Raw genomic sequence first — 26,856 nt, forward strand, 5'->3', positions numbered from 1 at the left:
GATTCAGGTGCGTTCCCGACGTCAACACCAGCTTCACATAAAAAGTCCGAGGTATGGAAGCATTTTAGATTTCGCAAGCACGATGACAAAGATACTGTGGACAAGAACAAAGCTATATGCCAAACATATAGTTGATGGGCCCTATTGACTTGACTTCCATAGTATGGAGAAAAATATATGGAAGTCAATGGGGACCAAAACAGTTTGGTTATCCATATTCTTCAAAATATCTTCTTTTGTGTTCAACAGAAGAAAAGAAATTCATACATGCATAAATGATGACAGAATTTTTATTTTTGGGTGAACTATCACCCAAAAGCCAGTATTAGTTTTCCTACACCGTTCATAGGCTTGCAGCCTCCATGTTACAGCTAATGCTGTGAGATTTTATGTTTGTTTTGTCTTAAACATAAAATAACCTGATCCTGTTTGATCAAGGCATGCGACTGTTCTGACTTGTCCAATTTTCAGCATCAGTTTTTCATCTTGCTTCAAAATTCTGTCTATTCATTGTATGCATTTGAAATATAAAGTTGGGTTTTGTTTTATTGTACCCAAGTGTACCTAAAATAAAAAGTGTTTAATATACAGGTTTGTGGCTCTTAATTTCCTATTAATTAACCATTTGTAATCTTATGTTCACTGTTCATTTTTTATAAATATAGGATTTGTATTAAATCTATATTCATTCATATAGTCAAATCGAATCGAGAATTGAAATCAACAATCGAATCGAAATCGAATATCGAATCGAATTGAGAGCTTGAAAATCGAATCGAATCGAATTGGAACATCTGAATCGACACCCAGCCCTAATAAGCTTGTGATGATTGAGATGTAAACTCGAAATTCGGACTTTCTAACAATTCTGAATTAATATTCAGAATTCAATTCTATTTTTTTCTTAGAATTGTGAGATTCAAACTTTATTAAATTCACAAATCTGAGGAAAAAAGTCAGAATTATGAGATAAAAAAGTTGTAATTATTTGACTTTTTATTCCATGGTGGAAACAAAAAACTGAATTGCGAGATGTAAACTTGCGAGGAAAATGTCTGAATTGTGAGGGGGGGAAAAAAATCAGAATTGTGAGATAAAAATTCACAATTACTTTTTTCTTTACATACACATAATTACTAAAACTTAATTTGAAATGAAAACATAAAGCAACTATAAACTTAAAAACTACTATAATGTGAAGAGCAGCTCAGATCATTTTCTCCTGGAAGAATTGAAACAGCAAAATTTGAATTCCTATTGAGATTTCCGGATTTTGATAGCAGCCTTTGGGATCTTGCGAAATCTGAGCACAGTTTGAGACACTGCGGCGATCTCGAGGATACAGATTAGAAGGATACAGGATAGTATTGGAGTTATTTTCTCAGGAGAAAAACCGTTTACAAGCAACAATATAGTAAATCTCATTTGTGATTTTTCACTCCGATGGGAACACTGAGTGGCAGCGGTGACTGAACCCTGCAGGTTCCGGAATGCCTGGGAATGATTCTGGAATATTCTTAATGAAATATGGAATGTGTGCAAGTTGAAAGTAAATGAACTGGACGAGGGTTTGACCTCCTGCTGTGACACCAGCTTATGGACACAGTCTTGGTTATATGAGACGGCTTTATTCTGCTTTAGATGTCTGATTTTCTTCTTCAACAGAGATTTCCAGCTTTTCATTACAACAATTTAAGAGAGCATGGACACACACACACACACACACACTGACTCACCCAGAGGAAATTGTCTTCTCAGTTGGGCAGCATTTTAATTGGTTGCTGTGGGATTCTTCATGGATGTTTGACCGTCTTTTCTGGTATTCTTCAGAGCATGTTCACTCACACACACCTGTAAGAAAAATCACCAGAGATCTCTTTAACATCTCAACTGTTTCTCCAAGACAACTTTAAAATTAAAATGAGAGCATTTGGAAGCTTTTGCTGATTCTTCCTGCTTCTTAAACTCTCAAAAATAAAAAAGGTTCCCAATGGGGGTTATCAGAGCCATTTTAGGCTCCCCAAAGAACCTTTCAGTGAACAGTTCTTAAAAGAACAATTTTTCTTATAAAGTCTGAACGGATGAAGCCCACCCAAAAGAGATGGAGAATCACACACACACACACATGTCTGGTCAGCTATCCTTGTGGGGACTCTCCATAGGCGTAATGGTTTTTATACTGTACAGACCGTATATTCTATTGCCCTACACCAACCCTACCCCTAAACCTACCCCTCACAGGAAACTTTCTGCATTTTTAGATTTTTAAAAAACTTAATTCTGTATGGTTTATAAGCTTTTGTACCCGTGGGGACCACAATTTAGGTCCCCACCGTGACACGAGTCCCCATGAGTCTGTGTAGTCAGGTTTAAGTCCCCACCAGGATATATAAACCAGTACACACACACACACACACACATGACTTCTATTGTTCATCCAGAACAGCTAATCCTCACGAGATCAAACCGTTCAAGAACAGACCGAGAGAAGAAAACAACAGAACGGCTACATCATGCCACAAAACCAAAGACACTTTTGTTGATAATAACAAGTCCAGAATAAATACATTCTTGTAGGTGTCATATTAAACAAAAAAAAGAGATGTATTTCTTGTTCTGTGCATCTAACCAGTGCATTACATTCCAACAGAGCATTTAGTGGAAAAAAGCAGCGACTCCGAGGCCAGCATCACTATTAGGCTACTGCACATAACTAGAGTTAGTAGCTATGACATTTTGCAGATTGCAGAGTACAGTAAGAATCGAGTAAATGTGATACTACAGGACATGATGTGAGAACGTGAGCGAGAAAAAAAGAAAACAGGAAAAAGATAAACAGTTGAGTCATGCTTTGATAATAACCCATGATACATAAACACATCCACCCATTCATTAGGGGAGAGGGTTTGCCAGAGCTCACTGACGGAGGGTAGTGCTGTCCTTAGCGCCAGGAACGACAACTTAAAGCCATTACTGCGGGAAGTAGGGGTGCTGCAGCACTCCCTGGAGTGTAGCCCACGAAGAAATGGGGGTGCTGGGGGTGCGGTGTTAAAAATTAATGAACAATATGTAATACAAAATAAATAATACTCATTTTATTAATTAGTATATTCATTAAAATTAATTGAAAAAAGTAGCCTAAGCCTACAATGACAAGAAGCAACGGTTAAATATGAGTTAAGTTGAATCAAATTGACTGTGTGGTTTATTATCTTATTAATTAAAACACATCGGCCATAAAATAGTACAATGGCAAATTCGCATATATTAAACATCTACCTTGCATTGACAAAATGAATAAGATGGATATAGCCGTTGTAACCCAAATAAATAAGGTATTTTCCCTTATTTAAAACGAATGCTTAGTTGGTTCATTGTTATTTTTTTAATGAAAACCCAGCAACAAAGACACTCACGTATAGGCTATTAAACGAATAAATGAAAGTTTTATTAACGAAAGTTAAGTCTTCTCGCATCACTCTTGTCACGTGACCCCCCCCGCGGCTGTTTAAAGCGATAGTTCAGCCAAAAATCAAGTAGTCGTCTTTTACTCACCCTCATGCCGGTCCAAACCTGTTTGACTTTAAAAAGTCAACAAAACTGAGATTTTTAGCGGACCGTGTGGAAAACAGCAGCACGGACACTTGAAGTGTCTTGTCATTTATACTATTAAAGTAAAAAAGTGACATTAAAGTAGCTTTGAAAAGGCTAATTCATAAATATTTACTGAAAGTGAATAAAAAATTTGATTTTCTTTCCGGAAAAGTTTGTAGATAATAATATAATAAATAATCGTGGCCTGTTTGTTGCACAAACCAAAGGTATCGTACAACTTTCGTCATCAAAACAAAGTAATTCAAGGAATAATAGTTCACCAAAAAATGAAAATCTACTTAAAATGTACTCGCCATCAGGTCATCCAAGATGTAGAGGAGTTTGTTTCTTCATCAGATCAGATTTGGAGAAATGTAGCATTGCATCACTTGCTCAGCAATGGATGCTCTGCAGTGAATGGGTGCCGTCAGAATGAGAGTCCAAACAGCTGATAAACACATCACAATAATCCACACCACTCCAGTCCATTAAATAACGTCTTGTGAAGCAAAAAGCTGCTTGTTTCTAATAAAAAAATCCATGAAGGATTTTTAACTTAAAATCCTTGCTTCTGACTAAAATAGGTTGTCGTCCATATTAATTACCATAATATTAAGTACATGTTAATCTTAAGACATTTTTTTATTCAGCACACATCACCAGGCCTATCTTTTTAAATTTATTTTAGAAACATTTCTTCAATAAATTATAGGTACATTTTTTTTTTTTTACAAATAATAATAATAAAAAAACAATCATACAAAGAAAAAAAAAAAGTGAAAGCATCATTGAATTGCAAGTCAAATTAAATACTTCACATTCAAAAGATTATAAAAATCATTTATTTGAATTCATATATAACACACACAAATACATACTAAATGACATGACACAAAACAGTTAAATCAGGCCTGTACAGTCAAACAGAATGTCTGGCAGCACACGACCAAAACACCAGCTGATCTCTGAGGTGATCCTGAAGTCTTCAGGAAGGGCTGCAGACGGTATAAACGTCAAGGTGAAGGTCAGTGAAGGTATTTGGCACCAAACTGACTGAGAACACATTAAATCTCATATTTACTCAAGGGCTGTGAAATTCCCCTTGTGGAGCAACAGTGTGTGTGTGTGGATGTGAGTCTCTTTGCAGAATCAAAACACACACATATAACATGTCAAAAGTTTCTGTGGGCAGTTCCCAGCATGCAGTGGGCCTTTATGACAACAGGGCGATGAGGGCATCCAGAAACTTCCCCCTGTCCTCCATCTTTAGCTCTATGACTGCAGAGAGAGAGAGAGAGAGAGAGAGAGATTCATAATCTGTTGGGACATGTTGATAAATGCACACGTGTGCATGTGTAAACGTTTGTGTGTTTTGGGGCCTAGCAGAGCTGAAGGCATCTGACACCAAACTGACAGAAATGATGGGAAAATCGACTGAGATGCTGACAGAACGAGTGAATATAACGGCATCTCATGTAATGCAAACTGTTCTGTGACAAAACAGTCATTCCTCAACACATTTTTCCATTTAACATTAGTAGAATTTATTCAAGATTTGGCTTTGAAATTAAGTTTGGCACTGGTGTCCTTATAGTGTGACGTTGTATTCCATGTAAAAAAAAAAAAAAAAAAAGACATTCAGGAACACAGAACACAGAAACTTGTTTTGAACCACTGCCCCCATAAATAAAATACCTAAATAAACTAATAAAAAAAGTCTAAACAAAAATACATTACTATAATTAAAATGAAAACAGAAAATATAGAAAACAAAAACTATTTAAAAACATTAATAAATACTATATAATAAATAGTATCCAAATTATACTAAACTAACACTGTTTTGAAGTTTTTCAACATCACAGCATTTGTTTTCTACTCATTTTCTTAATTTCTTCTCATTGCAAATTAAAAAGCAAACTCCTGACACACACAGCAGTGATCAGAAGAGCAGACAGACGGCACAGAAGCTCTGATCTGCTCTGCCCTCTAGTGGTTGACATGCTGTGTGTGAGAACACCACCCATGATGCTGTGCTGCAGTGACTTACCTGAAGTGTCGAAATGATCGTGTAGAGTTCTGGAGCTGGTGCTCTCAGCTGCCTTTTCAAAAGCCCGGCCAAAGAAACTTGAAAATAAAAATGATTGGAGTTAGAATTAGCTGAAAAAGAGTGCATGTAACATCTCTATATAAAACAAACCCACTTTTTCTTGTCGGACGTTTCTGATTCTGGTGGAATTCCCAGGACGATCACGGTTCCCTTCTCCACATCCAGAGGAGCCGCCATTATCAATGGAAGGATCTTACAGCGTTTGTTCCTCGTCTAACAACGACATACACATGAGAACTGCCATGTGTTTAACGTGCTTAGCTTTAAGATTGTTTTTTTTGGCTTAGCAGCTTAGCGTGATTGCTGACAAACTCCACAGACACATCACATCAAATTACTACTTTCATTCAGTATTTTTGCCCACATGTACTTACAGAGCAGACGAATGCTTTGAGCAGGTATTTGCAGAGGAGAGTCAGAGCCAGAGGTTTAGAAAACAGCTTCACATCTGGTGTTCCCTACAAACAGAAAAAACTACTTGGTTTCAACACAATAAAAGAATTAATGACAACAAAATAAAAACTGTCGTTATTTAGTCATCCTCATATGATTACAAACATCTTATTTTGTTTTGTGGAAAACATGAGCATTGGGCAGAGTTGACAAGTAATAATAATAATAATATTCATTGTAATACATTTTAATAATCGTAAATATTTGTTATTGTTTTTCAAAATTACAAAATTCAATAAATGTATTACTATAGAAATTACGATTATACTATAAAAGAGTATTTCATAATAACAATAAGCTATTTCTTATTTTATTAAATTATAAATATCAAAACAAATCAATAAATATGACTGTAGTAATAATACTGCATTAGAGTATTGAAGAATAAGAAAAAAAAAAGGAAGAATAATAATCTTATTTTACAGAGCAACAGTAAGTATTCATGGCTGTATTTAATTTCCTGCTTTCAAATGTTTACCATAGAGCTTTAGTTTTGACACCAGATATATATCTTGACTACAAATTTGGTGAGATGGTTGGCACATACAGTGTTTTCACTGCAGACTTGCAGAGATGGACCAGCATTCACAGAGAACCAAACTGCTGTGAGACACTGAAAACACTGGAGCTAATCCTGTTAAAAATACAGTGTTGTACTTACTATAGACTACAATTATGGGGCTTTTCCATGCTAGTTTTTAGAGTTTGATGGAAAATTGCTCCACTCCAGAAATATAAACTTGAAGATTACCTCCAGTAAATGACAATAGAGGAAAGGCCCCTGTGAGAGTATGAGGTTAGTGCAGATGCAGCTCGCCACTGTCTGCTGAATGGCCTTCAGTTTCTTCTTGGCCAGAGCAATGCCTAAATGCAACCGCTCCAGATTACTCCTACAGAGACACATGAGAAACGAGAGAGAGTTGCTGAGTAAAAACGGACATTAAGAAACCACACTGACACTTTACAAAATCAATGAAAATGATTTTTTATGGTTCTAGTTTTAGGTAACTATAATAACCGTTTCATACCTGGACAGACAGTCCAGAGCTTTGATGAAGTTGTCCGTTGGGGTTTCATCCCTCTCCACGTTCTCCAGCAGGGCGGCCGCAGCGTGAACTACATCACTGGCCAGGAACCGGTTCTTAAAGCCAAAGTGTACAGCAAACGTCTGCACACGGATGTCTTTCATACTAAAAAAAACTTGAATGATTAAACATGACAGATACTGACTACTGCAAGAGCAATCTTTTCATTTGACTCTCTCTCACCTGAATTTATTGGCAGATTCCTCGATGACTTCACGCAGGTTCTCTTTAATTGTCATATCCATAGAGTTAAACTTCTGTCGCACCTGCTTGAGTGGGAGACTGGTGGAAAAAACAATTATTAAAAAGATATGATGAACCAAACTATAAAACAACCATAATACAATTTTACTGAGCATTAAAGGAATAGCTCACCCAAAATTAAAACTTCCTGAGAATGTGCACACTCTCAGGCCGTCCAAGATGTAGAAGAGTGTTTCTTCATCAGATTTGGAGAAATGTAGCATTGCATCACTTGCTCACCAGTGGATCCTCTGCAGTGAATGGGTGCTGTCAGAATGAGAGTCCAAACAGCTGATAAAAACATCACAATAATCCACACCACTCCAGTCCATCAGTTAACATCTTGTGGGTAATTGTAAGAAACAAATCCATCATCAAGGTGTTTTAACATTAAACCTCCATAATCCATAACAACACTTCCACAAGCGAAAAAGTCCATCCCCTGCGGTTCTTTCACATCCAAATCCACCCATATATTTGTTTAGAATTTGATTTGGACGGTTTTCGCTTGTAAATGGTGCTTGATCTGTGCATATGTCTGTGCATATTTCTCTCCTGATTCAGATGAGACAACGTTTTCACTGGAGAAAGCAATATTATGGCTAGGAGGACGTTTATTTTAGCTGGAAGAATGGATTTGTTTCCTACAAACACACAGTTTTTCACTTCACAAGACATTAGTTGATGGACTGGAGTGGTGTGGATTACTTGTGGATTATCGTGATGTTTTTATCAGCTGTTTGGACTCTCATTCTGACGGCACCCATTCACTGCAGAGCATCCATTGGTGAGCAAGTGATGGAATGCTACATATCTCCAAAACTTTTCAGATGAAGAAACAACTCATCTACATCTTGGATGGCTTGAGGATGAGAATTTTCAGGACATTTTAATTTTTAGGATGAACTATTCTTTTAATACAAATCATTGGCACACATCAACTTTAAAGGGGTCATATGATGCTTTTTTAAAGATCATTATTTTGTGTATTTGGTGTAACAGAATATGTTGACACAGCGTCTCCCTGACATGCTGCTTCAACACTAACTGCAGTTACTGAAACCACGCCTTCTTTCTTTGCGTGAACATTTGGGCGGCATTATGCAAATATTTCCACATAGTGAGGTAGATATGTGGGGGCGTGTTAGAACGAGCCGTTTTAGGGGGGCGTGGCAGAGTCTTAACTTTGATAAAGAATATCTCTTTGGTTTTGAGACTTTAGTCTTTGCAACTTCAGGGATCTTATCTATTCACAATCAGCTTGTAACACTCCAAAGAGAAAGGAAAACTTGAAATCGCATCATATGACCCCTTTAATGATCTTGCTCAATAAACTATTAATGCTTTAATAAATTAAACATCTTTATCATATTCATAACATAAGTTAATGGTGGCCAGGAAAGAGGTTTCCATGATTAACCAGGAAAAAATATGCCATACATGTGATAAAATTACTGTAATGCAAAGCTTCTTGCTTTAGCAGAAACACCAAAGTGTTCACACCATTAACACATGAACCAAAGTATTTTTGTGCGAATTAAGAGCAAGAAGAATAAGATCAGTCCACTCACCCCATGTCTGCTAGGAACTCTTGGAGTTTCTTCTGTCCGTTGATGGACCAGAGTTTAAAGCTGCAGGAGGTGTAACAGGAGTTACAGATGCTCTCGTACAGAGACCAGTGCTGATATAACACCAACCTCAGACTGACATGCGGGGTCAAGGGCCAAACACACTAATCACACACACACAGCTCATCAGCATGCATGTTCACAATAGCATACTACTTATTTTTGATATACAGCAGCATGCATACTGTATATTGTGCACATTATCTTTATGCATGAAACAATCTCACTTGCTAGAGCACAGAACACACCATTATGCAAAAAGTGAGACATTTTTACACAAAATTAGCAAAAAGAACATGAAACACTGCAGCATGCAGTTTTTAAACAGTAGTACACCGGTTTACCGTCTGAACACTCATTCACACCACAAATTCATCATCATATGAAGCAGGATACTCGTATTCAAAAGTGATCCTCATGCAGTCGATGGACAGCGAGTTCTCCTCATCCTCATTTCTATGGTTGTGTCGGGACACGTGGCGCTGTAGGGTGGCGATGTCTGTCACATATTTCATGCTATACAAGAAACAAGATTACTTGAACATTTGCTTCAGAAGTCATGAGAAAATCTGAGATGTTTCAAAGAGGTTAATGTTGGCAAAACGAGGTAAGAGTGAGATTCTTACTGTGGTATTTTATCATGAACCCACTGATCTGTCACTCCAATGACACTCCACCTGCCAATCAAAGAGCGAGTTTTCAGTTCAGAGAACAAATATACACTGTACAATGGTTATTCAAAGTTGTAAACAGATTAGTGGAGTACTTTTAAAAGAAAATACGATTTCAATTCTTCTATTTAGCATTTAATTCAATTCTTTAATTTGTCATTGTGAAATTCACTAAAAATCGTTTCAAAGCCAATCCTACATCAAATTGTTTCAGTTTTTTTTTTGTACTGTGACTTATTATAGGTAATATAAAATAAGAAGCTCACCACAACATGTCTTTGGTGTCTTTAGACATGACCCAGGCCAGCTCAAACATCACCAATGCTGCCTGAAAATAGAATAAAGTGGTTGCAAATTTTGAGAAAAATATTGCTTATTCAAGTAGTAAGCAGTAGCACTAAGTGATACATTGAATATTCATGTAAATGAATAATTGACAAATATTTCATAAATAAAATATTTACAAATATTGTTCTGGCAATACAAAATTATACAACAAATATATTAGAGCATGTCAGTTTTAAAACTGCATATACTCTAAAAACAGTTTTAGAGTATATGCATAGTTTATACAATGAAATTTAAGACATGCACAAAATACATATCAAACCCATACAATCTCAAAATAAATTATATAGATTAGATTATATATCAGATTAATTAATTAATTTTTAAACTGAAATTAAGACTAAGTTCACATTTTGAATGTTCAAAACACTGATGCAATAATACAGAAATATTTTGAAGTCCCTCATAGCATTGTTTTAATAAAAACATATGCATGTAAACAATGCTGTTAATCCCAATGTATTGTTATATTAATTAGTGCATATTCCAGAGCAACATACATTAGTACAAAAATGATATTTTATATAGTTAAAAGCCAAAAGACATTGATATATTGATCATGTTGTAGCCCCATTGCAGAGTCCTAGTTACCAATCAAACCATCTTCAAATTAATCTGTCACAAATACATTAATGCATGAATGTCAGACCATATGAAATTACAGTTACTCACTGATGTTCCATGAAACTCATACTGCTCGTAGTCAAACAGAATCTCTCTCCTGCAAACACAAACACACTTCAGAATGTAAACACACACAAATGTGTCAGCACTGGCAACTGTAATATGAAGTGATTGTTATGTTCATAATTACTGACCTTCGAGCTTCCCATTCCCGTCTGGCCCGTTGTCGTTCTATTCTCCTTTCCAGTGCATCCTGAAGCAGTTAACACATACATTAGAGCAGTGAATCTCAACCGTTTGGCGTACCGGACCCCAGTCCAATTCAGAACCATCCTCAAGGACCCCCAGAACAAAATTGACTCATCTATGTATAATTTGTGTCTTTGTGAGGACCAAATGCAGTATAATTCAAGTTAAAGGACCACTAGGGGTCCACGGACCCCTGGTTGAGAAACACTGCATTAGAGGATCTGAATAGAAATAATCCAGCTACTTCTAACAGGTATGACATTATGATGAAACGAGCCTCATCATATCGCCTTCGTTTCCCAGAAGGCTCTGCACTGCCATCACTTTCATTTCCAGAATCATCGCCAGCTTCTTCATCCTCCTCATCATCACGGAAGATGTCATCGTAGGACGGAACACCAAGGTCGTCATCCTGCTTTATCAGAAGCTTAATCTATTGCAGTTCAAATAAAGAAATTATTCATTTGACAATAAGAATATATATAACAAGATGCATTAGAGCAAATAAAATGCTGAACATTTGTACCTGTGTGTCATTATAGACATTAACCACGTCAACAGGTCGGTGTGTATCACAGATGAAGAAAACGGAGTCTTCCTCAGGCTGAAGGGTCTCCAGCAGGTCCACATTTGCTCCGCAGTTTATCAAAACAAAATACTGGTACTAGAAGAAGAAACATACAGATACAAATAACAATTGTGTCTAGATTAGACTCAAAAGCTGAGGACTACTAACCAAATAACAGTCTATACAGTTGATATACAAACTGGGTTTTAAAAATGCCAATGTAGACAGCATTTATGGCAGAGCATTAAGTGGTACCTGCTCTTTATGCTCCATAAAGGCGGTCCCTAAATCCTGCCATCCTGCCACAGGAACCAGAGTATACTGGACTTGATCACAGTGAAATAGAGCCTGGATGGAACAGACATAAACTCTAGGACTAAAAATGTTGAATACTTTTGAGCAAGTACTGCGGGATATAGTTTACTTCAAAGCAGCATGGGTTTTCAAACCACAACAAGTGCTGGGGGACCGTGGAAAAGTTTAGAAAAAAAAGTTAATACATAAATAAAAAATAAGATTAAACTAAAAACACTTAATAAAATATGATTAAAATAAATTTGATCTAAAATAACTAATAAACCAAATAAACAAAAAAACATTTGATTAAAAAAAATCAAGTAAATTAAAAATTGATCAAAATGAATAAATGATTGATACGAATAAATACATTTATATATAAAAAAAAATTGTATTCAAATAATTAAATACATCAAACAGTATAGTACCATAATGAGTAGAAATATCACGCAATGAGGTAACATGATAGACACTAAATATTTCACAAATAATATTTTACACATATTTGCTATAATATTTTTTCAGAGTATTAATTAGGTCTTTATAAATGAATATGTATATAGCTGCCTTTTAGATTTTATGATGGGGTCTCTTGCACATAGATGATCATATTTGGGAGTCCATAAGATCTAAAAGATTGAAGACCCCTGTTCTAAACCAACTAACCAACCATGTTTGATCTCTAACATGTACTACATAAACATCTGAATATCTACACCACATAATCATACTACATTCTGTGCACCATTACATCATACTGTTTCCTTTGGATGTTTTTCTACATGTGCATGTTGTGGTAGGCATCCTGTAACATCTTGTGCATTGAATGCGTGTGTATGTTGTAACATTCATTGCCAAAGTTACTGTAGCATATGAATTTATGACATGACTAACCTGCAGAACTTTACAGGCACACAAAGCATCAATATCAGGAGACACGAACAGGGCCACTCTCTAAAGATATAAAAACAACAAAACATGCAAGTTTAAGAAAGTCAAAGTAGTTTACGAATATGTATTTAACTGCAAGTAAAGAGTTTGTACTGTAAACTTCAACCAACAATACAGTACCTTGTAATACACAAGCAGTAACATAAGATACAACATTAACATACTACAAATTAATATGTACTTTATAACATATAACATTAAAACATTAGCAAATAATTGTAGCATTAATAGTACTTAAAAAAAAATCATCAAACAATTTAGTAAATATCAACAGCATTTCTGCCTTGAACGACTCCAGCAAACGAACAAAACAAAAAACAACTATTACGCACCTGATTAACGACAACTTCATAAAATTCCTTTCGAATATCGGTCACAAACATGTTAAAATATAAGGTTATAAAGTTAAAATATATATATAAATAAAAAACTATAACGTCTGCGTATGTTTTAAGACAAAGTCCTTGTTGTTTTAAACTGAAGGTTTCCGTGTTTCGTCTCTGGCGCCAAATTTGCTACATTTAGTTCGGCCTTTGCAGAAACAACCAATTGAAAAACGACTTCGAGTGACAGGTGGATACATTAGCCAATGGCGTGCGACAGCAAGCGGCTCTTCTGTCCAATCAGATACAGATACACAGCCTTGCAAAATAAAATATGGTACAAAATACGCTAATAGAAAAACAAAAATCTAGATTTTTTAAAAGCGTATTTTACTAATTAATTGAAGAGTTATTGTAATTATTATATTTCTTATGGATTTAACACATTTGATATATAGGGCGTGTACCGAAGCTTGAAAGAGAGATGTGATTGGCTACGGCTTAGAACGACGCGTTGTTGTTTTGTTGCGTCACGCACTTCCCACTGAAAGGAGAGCTGCTGTGTTTGTTATTGAGTTGCCATCAGTATTCTCTCATCACTGCTGATACTCTGCTGTCAGATAAAGCGCTAATATGGTGCGTAATCGACTTTAATCTACCTTTTAGCATGACACCTTTTATTGTTTTTGCTATTAGAACTTACTAGCTAATGCTAAGCTAAAAGCAATAGAAAGCTGCACTGTCACTGTTGCAGAACTCAGGAGATTGGATGTTTGTTTAAAATTTAAATGACATCTAAATTTATTAATGAAGAGGAGTTTTTTGATACATAAACATTTCAGCATAAGAAGAGAATATTATTAGAAATGCACCAGTTATTACTGCATTTGTTAAATAAACTCATAGTCTACTGATAAACATTAATTGTGTGTGTGTGTATATATATATATATATATATATATATGTGTGTGAGACCCTGGACCACAAAACCAGTCATAAGGGTCAATTTTCTGAACACACACACACACACACACACACACACACACAAATACAAACAGATAATGTGTTGTTAAAAGTTTGTGTTTTGACTGTTTCTGTCCTCTTCCTCCATCAGTTCTCCTTCAACATGTTTGAGCCCCACGTGGGCCGGGTTTTCCAGAACCGTTTCTCCACTCAGTACCGGTGTTATTCTGTGTCCATGCTGGCAGGACCCAACGACCGCTCAGATGTGGAGAAAGGAGGAAAGAGTATGTTATGGTCTATAATACTGTAAAGCAAAGCAAGGCGAAACCATGAATTTATTTAGTAGATTCTGGGTTACATTTCACTGAACTAATGCAGATATTATGTTGTGTTCTCAGTAATTATGCCCCCGTCTGCTTTGGACCAGCTGAGTAAGTTACATGCATTTAATTAAATATGAAAATATCTGTATTTCCAGTGATGTCTCGTATATTGATTTCACATGTGGTTTGTTTTTCAGGCAGACTTAACATCACATACCCCATGCTGTTCAAACTCACCAACAAGAATTCAGACAGAATGACACACTGTGGGGTTCTGGAGTTTGTGGCAGATGAAGGCATCTGTTACCTCCCTCACTGGGTATAACACATACAGCAGATAGACTCGTACTGGATCTTGCTGGCATTTTTCTTTGACACATTATTGTTTTGATCATGTTTTTTGTCCTCAGATGATGCAGAACTTGTTGTTGGAGGAGGGTGGCTTGGTCCAGGTGGAGAGTGTGAATCTCATGGTGGCCACATACTCCAAATTCCAGCCGCAGAGTCCAGACTTCCTGGATATCACAAATCCCAAAGCTGTGTAAATATATAAATAACATACACCTTTTACGCAAAATATTTTGAACAATATAACAGCCAATATCTAGATCTGAATGTGCTGATTTATTCAAATTGTAATATTAATATGTTTTCAGATTAGAAAATGCTTTGAGGAATTTCGCCTGTTTGACCACAGGAGACGTAATCGCTATCAATTATAATGAAAAGGTGATTATGTCTGTTAATCAGTATAATAATGATTCAAGTGGTAAAAACCATGATGCACTAAACCAGAAATTTCTGTCTTCCAGATTTATGAGTTACGTGTCATGGAGACCAAACCAGACAAGGCTGTGTCCATCATTGAGTGTGATATGAATGTAGGGATGCTTATTTAATATATAAGCACACAATAAATAACAGTCATATATACACTACTGATCAAAAGGTTTGGGTCAGTAGGACTTGAAATAAATAAATTAATACTTTTATTCAGCAAGGATGCATTAAAATGATCAAATTTGATACGTTAGGACATTTATAATGTTAAAAAGAATTCTATCTCAAATGTTGTTCTTTTGAAGTTTTCAACATTAATAATAATCAAAAATGTTTCTTAATTAGCAAATCAGCATATTAGAATGATTTCTGAAGGATCATGTGACACTGAAGACTGGAGGAATGATGCTGAAAATTCGGCTTTGCTTCACAGGAATAAATTACATTTTAAAATATATTCAAACAGAAAACGGTTATTTTAGATCGTAATAATATTTCACAATTCTACTGATTTGACTATTTTTTGATCAAATAAATGCAGTCTTGGTGAGCAGAAGACTTAAAAAAAACATTAAAAATCTTACTGACCCAAGCGTTCGAATGGAGCTATACATTTTATGTTTTATCAAATCTGTATTATATTACCTGAATACCTCAATGTATCTCTAATTACACAATTTTTGCCTTCGAGGTGGACTTTGATGCTCCTCTTGGTTACAAAGAACCAGAGAGACACATGCAGCATCCTGAAGAACCAACAGTATGTTCCGACAAACAAAAATCCCTTGCATCACATGACAGCTCAGTATTATAATTCACACATAAGTTGTTCTTAATGCTCATGTTTACCATTCTGCTGTAGGAAGAGGAGACGGATCCCAGTAACTATGAGATGGACATCGGTTTCAGAGTAAGTCAAGCAATGATTATCATTACTGCAGTGCACCTTCATATAATATTTAAAATCAAATGTTACCTTGATAAATTAAGACTTGTCCACTTCAATTAATACATTGGTGCCTTTCCTTCCTGTTTTTCTCCACAGGCCTTTACCGGTTCTGGAAATCGTCTAGATGGGAAGAAAAAAGGCATTGAACCCAGTCCAGCAGCCCTCGATCCCAGTGACATCAAACGGTACTGACCAACTACCTCTCATTCTCGCAGTCTAAGTTGAACTTTCATTTTAATTGCTTTTTATTTTTAACATATTTTATACAGAGGAATTCCTAACTATGATTTCAAAATGGGAAGGATCACCTTCATCCGTAACTCCAGACAACAGCCCCGCAAAACTGAAACAGTAAGTGAAATTACAGGGCAAATAATATTTAGGGTTTAAACAAATCCACATTTCTATGTTCACAAATTAAGTAAATTGTCACTGTTAAAGGGATACTCCACCCCAAAATAAAAATTTTGTCATTAATCACTGACAGTTTAAGTTGAGATACTGTTAAGTAGAGGTTTTGCAAATCTCTTCTTACTTGAATAATAAGAAAATCATATTTTCTTGTCTCCAGGATGATACAATCAGTAACTTCATTGCGTTCTCTGGGGAAGGACAGTCCCTGCGCAAAAAAGGCAGAAAACCCTGATTACACATGTACAGTTGACTTGAACACAGAAAGTAAACTACTGTTTGGTTTTTTGTGCTCTTTTTGAACTACTGTATACTCAACATTTATTTGACAGTTTTTTGATGACACGCACCTGATTTTTCCATAAGGACCTCACTGATGTTTCTCTGCACATGACAAATGATGTTTTACAAATGGTTTGGTGTTCTGAATCCCCTTTTTCATATATTAGGAAACACAATCCAGTGACCAACACTTGTTCTGTAACATTTATATGCATAAAACTTTGAATTATTTAAATAAAGTTCACCCTGCAATTCATCAGACTTGTTCTTTATTTACTTTAGAATGAGTTTTTATCATATACCTTCTGCTTCGTACTTCAAACCATATATTATTGTAATAGTTTTATGAAACATGACATTATTAGTTCATATGACTTAATAGAATAGTTCACCCAAAAACGAAATTTGCTAAAAATTTGCTAACACTCAGATCATCCAAGATGTAGATGAGTTTGTTTCTTAATGGGCACAGATTTGGAGAAATGTAGCATTACATCACTTGCTCACCAATAGATCTTCTGCAGTGAATGGGTGCCGTCAGAATGAGAATCCAAACAGCTGATAAAAACATCACAATAATCCACAAGTAATCCACACCACTCCAGTCCATCAGTTAATGTCTTGTGAGTGTTTGTAAGAAACAAATCCATCATCAAGGTGTTTTAACATTAAACCACTGCTTCTGGATAAAATACGCGTCCATAATCCATAAAATTTCCACCAGTGAAAAAGTCGTGGAGAAAGTAAAATTATTGCTAGGACTCCTATTATTAGCCGGAATTATGGATTTGTTTCCTACAAACACAGCTTTTCACTTCACAAGCTGTTAACTGACGGACTGGAGTGGTGTGGATTATTGTGATGTTTTTATCAGCTGTTTGGACTCTCATTCTGACGGCACCCATTCACTGCAGAGGATCCATTGGTGAGCAAGTGATGTAACATCAGAAAATAATTTCAACACAATTTAACTGAGAGTATAACCACAAGACAGTGTTAGACATCAGCTTGTTGTGAAAAATTTGTCAAAACAGAACCTTGTCCATTTAAAATATCCAATATTTCATCAGTAACTTATAACCAAAGTTCAGAAAAGTAGAAATTACTGTGAAATGGGCAATTAGAACAACTTTACAGCTCAAACAGATTTTTATACAGAAAAGCAGTTTAAAAAAAATGGCAGATCTACTTTTAAACATTCTCAAATGCCCATAAACATCTATTATGATTGTATCATGGTATGTTTTAATTTGTATACACCTTAGTCAGGTTAGATTCCATATTTCATTTAACAGTTGAAAATGAGGCTGTGAAAGACAGACTTACAGTCTTTACAATGGCACACACTGCATGAAGGTCCTCGAGTTTTTGTTTACTGAAAGTTTTTTCCCCCCAGAATCAGCATGTTGTTAAACAACAGTTCAATCCACTAAACGCACTATACTTCTATCTGTCACAGTCTTGCTTTCATTCCTGTCAAAAAGTCAGTATTTACCCTGACAAAGGTCTAATAAAAGTGGAACATTACTTTAACACAACTATTATAGATGAATTCACTTAACAGACTTTGAATATGTTTAATATCAATCTAAACGGATGGTTCTGAGACATGATAAAAAGAAAAATCAGGATGTTTTATCTTTATTTAATTAAAGCACTGAAGGTATTTTAAGCCACAGATACAGCTAAAATATATCCATACTGTCAAAAACAATTCTGATATCCCATCAAAAACAAAGAGTGATGTGAGTTAAAGAGTATATTGTCTTTCAATCCATTTCACCAGTGCTGCCAATACACACAGTTTCCTCACTCACAGCCAGAATAAAAACAGCTATTGTTCCTCATTATGCATTGAGCAGTTGAAATTCATTCAGTGCTTGTCTGATCGAGTGTCATTCACCAGCTCAGGAATCAGAGTTGTACTTCCAGATGGCAAACTCTCCGTTGTCACTGCAGGTGGCACGCAGTCCCGCCTCCTTTGGGTTCCAGGACACGCAGTTGATGTCCTGACCGTGGGCTTTGGGCACATGGGCTGACATGAAGAAGACAGGCTGCTCTGGGTCAGCAGTGGGGTCTTCTCTGAACACACGGACTCCGTCATCACCACACGCTGTGGCCAGGGCACCGGTCAGACGACACCTTAACATGTCAAAATTAAGAAAAATTACATGCACCTGCAATTACATAACTCTCCGTTGTCACTGCAGGTGGCCAGCAGTCCCGCCTCCTTTGGGTTCCAGGACACGCAGTTGATGTCCTGACCGTGGGCTTTGGGCACATGGGCTGACATGAAGAAGACAGGCTGCTCTGGGTCAGCAGTGGGGTCTTCTCTGAACACACGGACTCCGTCATCACCACACGCTGTGGCCAGGGCACCGGTCAGACGACACCTTAACATGTCAAAATTAAGAAAAATTACATGCACCTGCAATTACATACATCGCTTCTGAACTCTGAGCCAATGACAGGGTTATCTGTACATAAATATAAAAATATACATTTATAAAGCTAAATTCATACATGTCTTTAAAAAAAATTAATAGACCAATTAAGAACAATTAAAGAAAATAAGGAATAAATTAGGGATAAATTAAGAAATAAATTCAGGGTATGCAGTATCTTCTCTAAAACTAATATCTAAGGAAAACACAGAGTATTTATAGCAACACTTTAGAGTTTAAAAATTCAACTTTCAACAGACCATTTTACAAAAAATATCTGAAGACTCGGATACCTCTGCTCCCAACAACTATCATAATTCATCATAATGCACAATGTTTCCATCTAACATTTTAAGCTGCAGCTCATCCTATTAATGGAGTGTTTCACTAGTTAGCTGTGAACCAGTTACCTCACCTGAATATGTTCGTAGATTTGTGTTGGATGTTATCTTTGGAATGGAAATATTTATATTTAATTTGTAAACATCATACTTTTTTTGGTTTATTTCAGTTAATATCATAAAACTAGCTAGCTAAGCCAGTAGTAGTATTGACAGTGTTGTGTAAATGGCTGAAGATGTGAAAAGAAGAACGGACAAACCGGATCAACTGATCGAGTTATTTACGCTGGAACCATTCAAACTCGTGACTTCGATCACTCAGTTCACGCAATTCACTAGCAAAAACCAGATCAAACGAGCCATTCATTTCGAATTTTGACATCGCTTGTAATGATTTTAAAAAGCACGTAGATGGGTGAAACTGAGCTTTTCAAAACTCCGAATCAATTAAACCACTGCATCGCAAAATGATTCACGGTTTCGGAACGCTCCAATCGGGTTGTGTATCGCGAATCATTTGATTTAGATTGGGACTTCGGAGCAGGTTTGCAAATCTTTTTTTTCCTGATTTCGTAAAGGGTTAGTTCACCCAAAAATGAAAATTCTGTCATTAATTACTCACCCTCATGTCGTCCTAAACCCGTAAGACCCCCGTTCTTTTTGTACGCAAAGAAAACAAAAATAATGACTTTATTCAACAATTCGTCTCCTCCGCGTCACCCTGGTGCCATTTTGGAGAATATAAAAAGTGACGTGACATGTGGCCAAGTATGGTGACCCATACTCGGAATTAGTGCTCTGCGTTTAACCCATCCAAAGTGCACACACACAGCAGTGAACACACACACACCATGAACACACACCCGGAGCAGTGGGCAGCCATTTATGCTGCGGCGCCCGGGGAGCAGTTGGGGGTTCGGTGCCTTGCTCAAGGGCACCTCAGTCGTGGTATTGAAGGTGGGAGAGAGCGTTGTACATTCACTCCCCCCACCTACAATCTCTGCCGGTACCAGACTCGAACCCACAACCTTTGGGTTATGAGTCCGACTCTCTAACCATTAGGCCACGACTTCCCCATATATATCCACTGAACGTAAACAGCGTATGCTATTCTGTGTCAGCTGCGTCCTGACAGAATAGCATACGCTGTTTACGTTCTTTCTTAGTTCTTTATTAGCGGAGGAGACGAATTGTTGAATAAAGTCGTTATTTGTTTTCTTTGCGTACAAAAAGTATTCTCGTAGCTTCGTAAAATTACGTTTGAACCCCTGATGTCACATGGATTATTTTACAGATTTCCTTGCTACGTTTCTGGACCTTGATTGTGGTAATTACATTGCTGTCTATGGGAGGGTCAGAGAGCTCTCAGAATTCATCAAAAATATCTTAATTTGTGTTCCAAAGATGAACGGAGGTCTTACGGGTTTAGAACGACATGAGGGTGAGTAATTAATGACAGAATTTTCATTTTTGTGTGAACTAACCCTTTAAGGCAGTACAGTTATAAAAACAAAACAAAGAAAAAACAAAGAAAGAAAACATACACAAACACAAATCCCTTCAGAAAATTAAATATGGTTTTATTATAGTAAAAGTGTAGTAACCATGTTTTTTGGTATAACCACAGTTTTACTACAAAAACCATGGTTAAAATATGGTTAGAGTAGCAAAACTATGGTTAATCTGTGATTAAGAGGACGCATAGGATGAACACAGATGAAGTTTTTGCTGCTTTAGGATTAACAGAACTTTGGATAGTTTCTATGTACTTGTCTAGATCAACTTTGAAAAAAAAAAATAAATAGACATTTAGACAGATTTTTGTTTATATATGTGAAATTTAGCTAGAAGGAAACACAAATTAAGTTATATTTTCCTATATTCTCTTTTGAGTTGTCAAACAATCCAAAGAAAACATCTTTAAAAAAGAAAGAAAAGTCACTTGCAAAATAAGAGTGGATGAACATTAAAATCTGACCAAAATGTTCTCTGTGTGGGTACATTACCAAAACAAGTAAATGAATCTTCCTCAGAAGAGTAACAAAAACAGCAACACTTCAATGTCTGATTTGTATTTTAATTACGTCCATAAGCTTTTTGTGGAATTTGGAGTAACTCATTAATCTGTTGCTTGACCTCTTCATATTTAACCCCCCGAACCTATAACAAGTGTCCCTCACGGGTCAAAATGACCCGAAGGCTAACAATGACACTAATTTTTTTTGGGTCCAGAAATCTTATATTGATCCATTTTAATAATTTTTTTTCTAAATATTTATGTAGGTTTTTCTGTTATTTTTTTGGTGATTTTTATTATATTTACCTTTTATTCTGGATATTTTTAAGAAAATATAAGCAAATAAGCAGTTTTTGTACATTATTTCACAAAAAAACAAAACAAAACAAATAAAGACACAATTTCAGTCCTGTTTCATCTGGTGGGGAAAAATGACATAAAATTGCATTTTATGGTTACAGCCACTAGAGGGGCCTATAGGATCCTATTTATTGCACCCATTTAAACTCCTCGAATCCACTAAATTTTTTTTTGTGTATTCCCGGTGCAAGTGTGACAAAAGTCCGGTACAATCAACACACGAATTTTAGAATTTTAAGAAAATCAGTTTTGGGTCAAAATGACCCGAGGGATGGATGAGGGTTAAGGAGAGAACTATAGTTTCCAAAGTCGGACATCGCTTATTATGACTTTCAAGGGTGAAGTAAATGTTCATTTTGAAATATTACTAACAATAAAAAATATTCTAATATTTGCTTTGGAAAAATCAGTAAAGATTTCATAGCAAAAAGACACGTGAAGCACAAGCTGAAGGTGGATATTTGTACAATTATACTAAACGGCCTTTTGCTTGCTAAAAATATACAATCTATAAATATACAAAAATATACAAACTATCAATCAGACGACAGAAGGAATGGAGTAAAGTAGATTGTGTTCAACAGGTTTTCAGCAGTTTTGATCATGTTGATAATATAGAGGCCTTGTAAATTCACGCATTAAATATAAATCAGTAGGTTTTATAGGGTTAAGACTTGAAGTTAACACAGTGCATCTTACCATGCAACATCATATACTGTTCTCCCATGGAATCCAGACAAGTTACACACACACTTCCAGGACTCATCTGTTGAACCTGCGACAAAATCACCATCACAGCCAAGCCAAGAACTACAGACTTACTATTCAAAATAGCAACATAGGACAAAACTGTACATAAGAAACGTTTTGAAATCCTCACGCTCTCACCATCTCCAGGCGTTGACTCCTTCCAGATCTTCACGGTACGATCATCGCTACATGACGCCAATCTCTGTCCTTCAGGGTCAAAGGCCAGACTCCAAACGGTGGATTCGTGACCCTCCAACGTGGCTCTACATCCCCAGTCATCATCCTCCTCTTTATAAATACACACTTTGTTGTCATAACTGGCTGATGCGAGAAGCTGCAAACGAAAATTACAAGAAACAGCTGGTCATTACTTGTGTGAAAACATTAATAATGTGAGCGCCGGATAACATGCATGTCAATATCATACCTCCTGTGTTGGGTGCCAAACGACATGCTTCACGTCCTGCGTGTGTGAATTCACAACACTTACACACTCATATTCATCCTCCTCGTCCACTAGAAGGAAAATAAAGGTTTTAACACAAATAATAGTAATCTTAATAATTACTTTAAGGAAAGACACTACAGGAAAAACTACTGTTTCTTCATGCACTGATCAATTTTGAGATTTTTGGGTTATTTTACTAGCATAACTTTCAGACTAGCGGAAAGAAAACATCCAAAATACACATTTAAGTGTTTATTTTATTACATTTCAATTATGAGAACTCTCGGAAGATTTTAGCATGGTGATGGATATGACAATGTTAATGTATTTGGTCTTGGCGGAACAGATCTGCTATGCTGCTGCTGAATTGCTGCTGCTGTTGTTTATTGCTGTAGTTGTAGATTATTGCTGCTGCTGCAAGCAAGTACAGGAACTTGCTACTGCCAATGCATATGGCGATACAGTGCCATGAGTATTTAAGACATACTGCTGCTGCACAAATAGCATATAAAATAACCCCGTAGCAGATCTATACAGGTGGAGCTGGGGAAGGTGGAGGGTTTCAGAGAAATTCTGAAAGCGCGCTGCAAAATCTCAAGTGAATGCTAGCCAGCCATATAAATGCAAGGCAGTAAGCTCATTGGCTGCATATGCAGCATGAACCAATCAGCTTGTGCCAAGTCGTTTAACTCTCTGAATATCATCAGTTACGTTAACAACCCGTCAGCCTGCGCCATCTAGAGTTTCATGACTGAACTATATATTTTATCTATTTGTGTCTGTAGATTTAAATTACAATACAAGGCTGTTTTCTTAAAATATTTAAGCCAGAAATCTCCACTTTAGTAGCACTTACACGAACAGAACTTTACAGTTTTATTCCAATCTATATTCTGAAGGTTTGTTCATATATCATTTGCCTGATTTATATAACATTTTATTCCTAAAACATGGTGAAAAATATATACATATTTTTTCCAGGCTGCTGACAGTATTTTCTGATTTATGGAGTGATTCAATTAGATATCCAGTTTTCCTTTTGTAAAACCTTTGACTATATCATCAAAATGAAACAAGAATTTGGCTTTATCTAATGATCAGATTTCTGGAAATGTATGCAAATACTGTATACATATTTAATTTAATAATTTCTAATTTTTATATTTAAAAAACCTTTCCAATACAGAACAGTTGTCTTAATGTACTTTGATGAATCAACTGGGGAATTATGATCAGGGTTCCCACTCTTTCATGAACACCAGATTCAAGGACTTTCAAGGACTTTTTCAAGCACCATTTATTTTATATCAAGCACCTATCATTCAAGCACTTTCAAGTACTTTCAAGAAGCGTGGGAACCCTGTATGATGATACATATAACTTAAAATTGCTACCTTAAACTCAAAGTCAAACCTTAAAGTGAAAATGAAATAAAAATGTTACTTTCTTAATGCACGTTCCTTGGCTTATTATGAACGATTCATTAGTTCATGTCATTCTAAAGAAAACAAATTGTATTTTTGCTATAGAGAGACTATTCATTTATCACTTCCTGATGTACCTTCCCAGATCCAAACACTTTTGTCTCTGCTGCAGGTGGCCAGTAAGTTTCCAGACGGAGCCCAGGTGACACACTTGACCTCGTTCTCATGACCTTCTAGCACTGTCAGGAACTGTAAACACACATGACGGACATGTCAGTCCGACGAGATGTTAACAATGTCACTTCTTTCAATTTTTAAGGGTCTGAAACTATGCTTATGCAAAAACAAACCTCAAAATCATCATTCGTCTTCTTCCAGATGCATGTTGTGGCATCAAAGCTGGCTGATGCTAGATATTTCCCGCAGGGAGACCAGGCCACCTTTCTGACCGTACGCTGGTGTCCATCGGCCAAGACAGACTTACATTCCCAACTGTCCCCTGAGAATAAAGATCAGACACATAAGACACAAACAATAAAAATAAAATAAGATGAATATATAATGGCAGTCAAAAGTTTGTAATAATTACGATTTTTTTAATGTTTTTGAAAGAAGAAAGATGTTCACCAAGGCTGTATTTATTCAGTCAACAATACAGTAAAAACTATTATAAAATATTATATTGTAAAATATTATTATAATTTAAAATAACTGTTTTCTATATGAATATATTTTAAAATGTAATTTATTCCTGTGATGACAAAGCTGAATTTTCAGCAGCCATTACTCCAGTCTTCAGGTGTCTGGAAAATTAAGCTTTTCTGTCATGTAAATAAATTAATTTTAAACTTTATTTATATAGCAAACAGCTATTTTAGAGCGTAATAATATTTCAAAATATTTTGCTGTAATTTTTGATCATACAAATGCAGCCTTGGTGTGACGTCATTCAAAAATATTAATTATTCAAAAAATTTTGATCACCTCTGTGTGTATGTATATATAAATAAATAGAAACAGAAATATATATGTAAAATACGTATATACAAAATAATTTATAATCAGATGCAGTCTTGCAAGGATGTGTTAAATAAATAGCAAATAGTAAAATAGTATAAGCAGTGTGTAGGGTGTTGTATATTTGTTTTGTGCATCACATACTGCATGTATGCATCTCTTTCTGTTGCTTATTGAAGCTGCAGTCAGTAACATTTTTTGGTTAAAAATGATCCGAAATCAAGTGCGAGTACATAACCAGCCAGTGTTCAAAACGATCGCCTTACTTACACAATGGTTAGCTTATAATAATGTTTTCTAATTTGAGTGGTACAGCAATTCGCAGGAAATTCGAGCATGCAGCTGCGTCATTATTACGTCACGTCTGTAAACAAAGAAGTTTTCCCGGCTGATATGCTATATTGCATGTGAGGATCCTGCAGGTGGCGGATCGTTTATAGCCTTTTCTCACAGCAGCCGGAATAATTAAATGTATCATTTTGATGGCGGATTGTAATCCAGAAAGGACTATGTGTTTATTGCGGATCGTTTATAACCTTTTCTCACAGCAGCTGGAATAATTAAATGTATCATTTTGATGGCGGATTGTAATCCAGAAAGGACTATGTGTTTATGAAACACATGTCACTGAAATGAGATTATATTCTAGTTTTAAATGTGCATCTGTTTACAGATAGCCTGGGATTACACAAGTTTTGTATTTCAAAGAAAACCAGTTTGAAGGAAGAATAATTTGCTTTTTGGGTTAAAAGGTATGACAATTAGAGATTAGACCGTACAGAAATTGAAATCTACATGCTAATACACACTACATACCCGTAGTCACGCAATGCTGATGTTGTTAACCAGGCACGTGCACACATAGACATAAAAGGGGGCTTGAGCACCTGCCCTTTTTCTTCCTTGAGAGAAAGTGCCCTTTTTTCTGGGGAGTTTTTTTTTTTTTTTTTAAATAAATAAAAGAATATACGTATGTATTATGTGTGCGTGTGTATGTTTCTGTTTGCGCACAGCTTTCTCTGTCAAACAAATAAAAAAATCAAAATATCAGGTCGGGAAGTGTTGAGGTTCTGTCGAGTTCCGATACCTTTCTTCCCTCCGCGCAGCACAGCAGTGTAGCACACATTGATCACAGAAAGGCAGAGAGCCGCAGAAGTGAAGCCCTCCCTCCCTTTCCAGTTGTGTTTGTCTTGGTGTGGAGGT

At 36.0% G+C, this 26,856-nt stretch overlaps 3 protein-coding genes across 4 annotated transcripts in view; 1 reads left to right on the forward strand and 2 right to left on the reverse strand.

The window, feature by feature from the left end:
* Nucleotides 1-4,442: 4,442 nt before the first annotated feature.
* On the reverse strand, nt 4,443-13,331 carry LOC107670985 (cell division control protein 45 homolog). The gene is made up of 18 exons (XM_016463800.1): nt 13,154-13,331; nt 12,765-12,824; nt 11,829-11,921; nt 11,532-11,669; nt 11,283-11,438; nt 10,951-11,009; nt 10,805-10,853; nt 10,051-10,112; nt 9,740-9,790; nt 9,510-9,629; nt 9,057-9,188; nt 7,426-7,524; nt 7,186-7,347; nt 6,909-7,047; nt 6,079-6,162; nt 5,799-5,917; nt 5,645-5,721; nt 4,443-4,872 (listed from the first exon to the last, which is right to left on the reverse strand). Exons 1-18 carry the CDS (start codon nt 13,202-13,204, stop codon nt 4,808-4,810), a joined length of 1,716 nt encoding a protein of 571 aa, XP_016319286.1. The 5' UTR covers nt 13,205-13,331; the 3' UTR covers nt 4,443-4,807.
* Nucleotides 13,332-13,660: 329 nt separating this feature from the next.
* LOC107670987 (ubiquitin fusion degradation protein 1 homolog) lies at nt 13,661-17,098 on the forward strand. The gene is made up of 12 exons (XM_016463802.1): nt 13,661-13,780; nt 14,259-14,391; nt 14,506-14,538; nt 14,628-14,749; nt 14,841-14,971; nt 15,087-15,159; nt 15,243-15,311; nt 15,902-15,970; nt 16,073-16,120; nt 16,256-16,344; nt 16,429-16,510; nt 16,731-17,098. The coding sequence occupies exons 1-12, from the start codon at nt 13,778-13,780 to the stop codon at nt 16,803-16,805; spliced, it is 927 nt and encodes a 308-aa protein (XP_016319288.1). The 5' UTR covers nt 13,661-13,777; the 3' UTR covers nt 16,806-17,098.
* Nucleotides 17,099-18,481: 1,383 nt separating this feature from the next.
* Nucleotides 18,482-26,856, reverse strand: part of LOC107671031 (probable cytosolic iron-sulfur protein assembly protein ciao1) — a 9,778-nt gene continuing 1,403 nt past the window's right edge. Inside the window, exons 3-9 of one of the 2 annotated variants that reach the window (XM_016463866.1) lie at nt 24,987-25,135; nt 24,774-24,885; nt 23,192-23,280; nt 22,903-23,098; nt 22,714-22,789; nt 19,044-19,245; nt 18,482-18,792 (exon numbers count right to left, since the gene is read on the reverse strand). In XM_016463866.1, coding sequence (XP_016319352.1) covers nt 18,760-18,792; nt 19,044-19,245; nt 22,714-22,789; nt 22,903-23,098; nt 23,192-23,280; nt 24,774-24,885; nt 24,987-25,135 — 857 coding nt within the window. In that variant the 3' untranslated portion in view covers nt 18,482-18,759. Of the gene's footprint in view, nt 18,995-19,043; nt 19,246-22,713; nt 22,790-22,902; nt 23,099-23,191; nt 23,281-24,773; nt 24,886-24,986; nt 25,136-26,856 lie in introns of both variants that reach the window. The other variant, XM_016463867.1, reaches the window with a different exon arrangement.

This window comes from Sinocyclocheilus anshuiensis, unplaced genomic scaffold, assembly GCF_001515605.1.
Source record: "Sinocyclocheilus anshuiensis isolate Anshui unplaced genomic scaffold, SAMN03320099.WGS_v1.1 scaffold332, whole genome shotgun sequence".
NCBI lineage: Eukaryota > Metazoa > Chordata > Actinopteri > Cypriniformes > Cyprinidae > Sinocyclocheilus > Sinocyclocheilus anshuiensis.

Coding starts and splice junctions, on each gene's coding strand:
- LOC107670985 (XM_016463800.1), bottom strand. CDS start 13,204: ATGTTTGTGACCGATATTCGAAAGGAATTTTATGAAGTTGTCGTTAAT. Junction 9,791..10,050: donor GACACCAAAGACATGTTGTG/GTGAGCTTCTTA, acceptor TTTGATTGGCAG/GTGGAGTGTCATTGGAGTGA. Junction 9,189..9,509: donor AGGATCACTTTTGAATACGA/GTATCCTGCTTC, acceptor CCCGCATGTCAG/TCTGAGGTTGGTGTTATATC.
- LOC107670987 (XM_016463802.1), top strand. Junction 14,392..14,505: donor TGTGGAGAAAGGAGGAAAGA/GTATGTTATGGT, acceptor TTGTGTTCTCAG/TAATTATGCCCCCGTCTGCT. Junction 16,121..16,255: donor AGATGGACATCGGTTTCAGA/GTAAGTCAAGCA, acceptor TTTTCTCCACAG/GCCTTTACCGGTTCTGGAAA.